This window comes from Anopheles gambiae, chromosome X (assembly GCF_943734735.2).
Source record: "Anopheles gambiae chromosome X, idAnoGambNW_F1_1, whole genome shotgun sequence".
Taxonomy (NCBI): Eukaryota; Metazoa; Arthropoda; class Insecta; order Diptera; family Culicidae; genus Anopheles; species Anopheles gambiae.
The window spans coordinates 20,524,687-20,530,835 of record NC_064600.1 but is presented as its reverse complement, the minus strand read 5'-3'; the positions used below and the strand labels follow the sequence as shown (position 1 = coordinate 20,530,835).

The window sequence follows — 6,149 nt, the reverse complement described above, 5'->3', positions numbered from 1 at the left end:
CGATTTTCCACAGCCAGTGTCGATAAGGGCCCGCGCTTGTACACCGTTTACGGCAACTCAAACAATAGGCAGCGCCTCTAAGCATGTTGTGGGAGATACGCAGGCGCCGTAGAACTCCCTTGTCCGTTTCCCGCAGGGCAATTACGCCGAAAATGCCCTACCTGCCCACACGTCCAGCATAGAGGTGGTTGCTTTGGAGTTTTACACTTTTTTGCCGAATGCTGTCCCCCGCATCGCGGGCATACCTGCATTGTTTCTCCTTGTTGTTGCCCTGTATACTGCCGGTTAACAATAGCTGCTGCCGCCATGTTGTCGTTCACGCGCACTCTTTCATCTGCTGGCCGCTTCCCGTACTCGCGGAGAAGAGATCGCGTCGCATCTAGAAGCTTCTCGGTGTCGGTCAAATTTTCTATCATCGCATGCAGCGCGCTTCTGACCGACAAGGGCAACCCGTGGCAGTATTGTGCACGTAACACCTCGTCGCCTTTGATGCCTGCGTCTTTTATTAAACGGCATAACTTTTGGTGGAACTGTTAGGCCGAAAATACACGGACCGGAATTTCGCGGCCGCGGAATTCCTGTAGGACAGTTATGTCAATAACTGCAATTTGACAATCAATAACCTACAGAAATTTGACCCGACCTGGACGTTTGTTTACAAATATTGAGCAACGCTGTTACTCGAGTCGAACCTAATTTACTCTCAACTCACTTCCGAATTATTATAAGCTAACAATGTTTCGTGCAAAAAGAGCAGCTGCATTACGATGGACAAGTGCGTGGGCAAATTTCATTCGTTTGCATACGATGTCGCTTCAGCAAGCTCCGCCAGCTAGAGAATGGATGCGCCCAATGCTTCGCGAAAGGGATGAGCAAGCGAGTCGGTTGCTAGCGTCTATTTTGGAAGAAGAATTGGATAATACCATAATTAATTTTATGAGATTGTCTAGAAACGATTTCGATTACCTTCTTAAGCAAATCGGTCCAAAGATTCAAAGAATGGATACGAATATGCGTTTAAGTTTGTCAGCCAAAGACAAGCTTATAATTACCTTGCGGTATTTGGCTACAGGAGACTCATACAAAACCCTTGAATACGCCTTCCGGGTATGTCGGAATTTTGTTTATTCTCCAAAATATACTTTGTCTTTGTTTGTTATTTAATTCAAATTTGTTTTAGATTTCAGCACAGGCAATCGGTCAATTTGTACCGCAAGTGTGTGACTGTCTTGTGGAAGTCCTTCGAGAGCAGGTAAAGGTAAGACCCAAAGAAAAATCATCATGTTGATCTGTTGTTTTACAAGTATATTTCTGCAGCGAAACTAACTGTGGGATGGGTAGATCTTGAAGACGTTGGAATCAGTTGATAAAAAGATAATTAATCGAGTGCTTATAACAAATATAAGTGACTATTTTTTTTGTTTGTGTATGAGAACGCTGATTACGAATTAGGAACGTGGCGGCTTTAAAGATGGATGCTGTAAGCGGTAGCCAAGGTCAGTGCAAAGAAAGGGAATTCCGTATATGAGCAAACTGCTCGGTATATGAGTTACTTGTAAGTTAATGGTCTAATGTAGACGCTGGATAGTTTCTTGCATGCATAAAAGTCTAAGTCTGTGAACTAACTATGATGAAAATATTGGAATTTAAATTCAATAATTCATAGTATATTTCATATAATAATATATAATTCATGTCTTTGCATTGAATGCATTTAACTTTACTTAAACTTAAAACATGTTAATTCACGTCTGGAGAAAGCGCCGCTTTACATAAACTGTAAAAGAAAAGAAAATTTATTAGTTTACATGCCAAAGTCGCTGATAACTAGCTATGTACAAATAACGATTGCTAACTTAAAGAACGGGTTTGAAAACCACGACTTCTCTTCTTACCTATTCTATCGCCTCACCTGGTATCCGAAATTTTCCTGGAAATACTCCTGTTCCTCCTCTTGGACCACCATGCGTATGCGCATTAGGCATCGCATCCGGTTTTCGAGCGGCCAATCTCGAATGATGTGGGCAATCCCGGACAGCTGACCATCCACTGTATCGGTTGGGTTTTTGAGCTGGCTGGCCAGTTCGATTGAGGCATCACCCACCGTCCGCAAAGCTGCAACCACCTCCTCATTGTATGCAAGATTAACCTCTTGCCAACGCCTTTTAAACCGCCTTGACGCTACATTTGGCGGAGTAGATGGACGAGGCGGTGTGGCATAATGTGACCGTCCACGTTGCGGTGACGGCACACGCGAGGGTCCTGATCGCGGAGACGGCATTCGCGATGGTTGAGGTCGCGGAGACGGCACTCGCGATAGTCCAGGTCGCGGAGATGGCACACGCGACGGTCCAGGCTGCGGTGACGGCACACACGACGGTCCTGGAGAAGGTGTGAGGGCCTCGTCCAACACCTCTATTTCCAAATGAGAAAGCTAAACAAAAAGATACTTTAGTTTAAATATTGATTGACACTTTTTGATTGGGATTACATTCTTGTTTTATTTCTCTTTTTTTCTTTTCGCAGTTACCCACATGCTCCGACGAATGGAAACGAATCGCGCAAGGCTTTCAAGACAAATGGAATTTTCCACATGCAATCGGAGCAATTGATGGAAAACACGTTATGATAAAGTCTCCTCCACATAGTGGAACCGACTATTTTAATTACAGAAGGCATTTTAGCATCGTTCTGCTGGGTGTAGTTGATGCCAACTGTAATTTTATGTATGCAGACATTGGCGCAAAAGGTCGAATATCTGATGGAGGGGTTTTTAAAAACTCAATGCTTCACAAAAAGCTTGAAAGAAATGAATTGGGAATACCAAGCCCTGCACCATTGTACCAAACATCTCGCATCCTCGTCCCCTATATGCTTTTAGGCGACAAAGCCTTTCCTCTAACAAAATACTGCCTTAGGCCATTCAGTGGCTTCACGGAAAGAGGATCGGTAGAGCGTAATTTTAATCTTCGTCATTCAACTGCCAGGCGGTCTGTAGAAATGGCTTTCGGGATACTCTGTGGAAGGTTTCGAGTGTTAAGAAAGCCTATCGAACTGCGTCAGGAAAATGCGAAAAAAGTTATCTTGGCTTCTATTTATTTACATAATTTCATAAGAAGAGATGAGGATGTACGGTGTCAGGATAACCGTCAATTTCTTTCCAATGAAGAAGAGGAAATAAATAACATGCGTGCACTCGAAACAAACAGGTCGCGACCTAATTTGAATATGTTGCAAATTCGGATGCATATTGCAAACTATTTACAAGAAAATTGAATTCAACAATTAATTTTTATAATGAAATTTTTAATAATCATACAATTGAATTTGAATAAAGAGATACTACTAATTGGCTATAAAAGAGTGATTGCCTTTTAACATGTTTTTTAATATGTAAAATAAAAATATAACTCAAACCATATCCAAAAACCTTTTTTCCTTGTTCATAATTTTAACTTACGGTGTTAACGGTATTTCCACAATCAGTCGTTGCGTCTAAGAACGACATCGCAGCAAAAGCGAACCACCGTGGGTGATCAATTTCATCAGCTCCTGAAAATAAGATATGAAATGTCCATCATAAACATATTGTTATTACTTTCACTTAAAAAATACATACCAGATCCAGTTACCATGCTCCGGTTCAATTTTGAGCGGTACTTCCGGTAAATGGATTGAAGCGATGCCCACTTCTCTTTAAGTTCATCGATTGGTTGGTCCATTTCTGCTGCGATGTCGTTCCACTCATCATTTCTATGATGAATATTTTTGTACTCTGGATGTTGCCGGTTCCAGACCGCCTCATGCCGAAAAACACAATCGATAAACGCAAGCACAACCTCATCACTCATGTAGATCGTCTGGAAAGAGAACATTTTTGTGAGAATATTTGTCGGATCATACGCACCGACAGAGCCGTTTCGATAAAGGGTTTTTTTTTCGGGAGAGTCATTGTTCTGTTTCGCTGAGACCTGGTTAAACAAATCCAGCTCTTGCCGTTAATTGGCAGCAAATTGCTAGCACAACATAAATCATTAGTATACAATTCGTTTATGGACTGCACCAGAATGCGCTTTGCCAGCTTAACAATTACGGTAACTCACAACAACTTCTTGACCTATACGTGCCAGCGAGCTCCAGCTACTGCCAATACCACTGCTGCGAAAATAAGGTTCAATTACTCACGCACTGACCTTACTGAAGTCTAGAGACTAATTTTCTCCTTTGATCAATCATTTCAATCGTCAAACTATACATTCGACCATGCTACGAACATTTTCACAGATTTCATGAGAACCGCGTTGCGGAAATCTGCTCCTATTAAACAGCCCCATCGCGAACCTCCGTGGGGTGACCGCACATTGCTTGCCTCTAAAAAAGCGAAACGAGCTGCCACAGCAATTTTTTCAAATCTGTCAGCTAGAAAGAGCCATCTTCGACTAAAAGCCATCCTGGCTAAGTTTTTCTCCTGGTGCAAACGTAACGCACTAAGTCAATAACTTCCGCGCAAACCAATTATACGTCTTCCTACTAGTTGCTAGTTGCTGGATGCAGTTGACTAGTTGCTGGATGCAGTTGACTACTTTGTATGGTCATAAACATGGCGCGCGCGCTTCGTTCCTGTGTGTTATAAGACACTTCGCATTTATCAGGATTCACTTCTACGTTCCTGCCTGAACACTGCGACGTCGACCAATACTGGCGGTCACTGAAACCCGGACCCTTTTTCGGCTCTCGAAACCCCCATCATAATATCATCCTTTGACATACCTTCTTTCGTTTTTTCATTGCTGGTTTGATATCTAGAAATTAAACACAAAATTCTTTATCCTGTAATTATATTTTGAAATGCAATATTTACCCATTTTCCGTCTTGATGTGCTCAAATTTAAGGCAACAGAATTCGAAGTGCACAATGTTTACCTTTTCAAACGGTACACAATAACGCAATGACAACGGAATTTTCCTGCCGCGAAACCGCAGAAATACTGCATGTGGGTATCTTTGCGAAACAGCAACCGGGATAGCCGGCGCGGAAAAGTGACAGTTTGATTGTTATACATCTGTTATACGCAGGCGGAATTCCGCGGCCGCGAAATTCCGGTCCGTGTATTTTCGGCCTTAGGCCGAAAATACACGGACCGGAATTTCGCGGCCGCGGAATTCCTGTAGGACAGTTATGTCAATAACTGCAATTTGACAATCAATAACCTACAGAAATTTGACCCGACCTGGACGTTTGTTTACAAATATTGAGCAACGCTGTTACTCGAGTCGAACCTAATTTACTCTCAACTCACTTCCGAATTATAATAAGCTAACAATGTTTCGTATAAAAAGAGCAGCTGCATTACGATGGACAAGTGCGTGGGCAAATTTCATTCGTTTGCATACGATGTCGCTTCAGCAAGCTCCGCCAGCTAGAGAATGGATGCGCCCAATGCTTCGCGAAAGGAATGAACAAGCGAGTCGGTTGCTAGCGTCTATTTTGCAAGAAGAATTGGATAATACCATAATTAATTTTATGAGATTGTCTAGAAACGATTTCGATTACCTTCTTAAGCAAATCGGTCCAAAGATTCAAAGAATGGATACGAATATGCGTTTAAGTTTGTCAGCCAAAGACAAGCTTATAATTACCTTGCGGTATTTGGCTACAGGAGACTCATACAAAACCCTTGAATACGCCTTCCGGGTATGTCGGAATTTTGTTTATTCTCCAAAATATACTTTGTCTTTGTTTGTTATTTAATTCAAATTTGTTTTAGATTTCAGCACAGGCAATCGGTCAATTTGTACCGCAAGTGTGTGACTGTCTTGTGGAAGTCCTTCGAGAGCAGGTAAAGGTAAGACCCAAAGAACAATCATCATGTTGATCTGTTGTTTTACAAGTATATTTCTGCAGCGAAATTAACAGTGGGATGGGTAGATCTTGAAGACGTTAGAATCAGTTGATAAAAAGATAATTAATCGAGTGCTTGTAAGAAATATAAGTCAATATTTTGAAATTGTTAAATTGTTGTGTATGAGAACGCTGATTACGAATTAGGAACGTGGCGGCTTTAAAGATGGATGCTGTAAGCGGTAGCCAAGGTCAGTGCAAAGAAAGGGAATTCCGTATATGAGCAAACTGCTCCGTATATGAGTTA

General features: G+C 41.9%; 1 protein-coding gene across 1 annotated transcript; it reads left to right on the top strand.

Annotated features, from left to right (window-relative positions):
* Window positions 1–549: 549 nt before the first annotated feature.
* Window positions 550–3,421, top strand: LOC133392150 (putative nuclease HARBI1). The gene is made up of 3 exons (XM_061650983.1): window positions 550–1,107; window positions 1,181–1,258; window positions 2,527–3,421. Exons 1-3 carry the CDS (start codon window positions 736–738, stop codon window positions 3,274–3,276), a joined length of 1,200 nt encoding a protein of 399 aa, XP_061506967.1. The 5' UTR covers window positions 550–735; the 3' UTR covers window positions 3,277–3,421.
* Window positions 3,422–6,149: the final 2,728 nt, after the last annotated feature.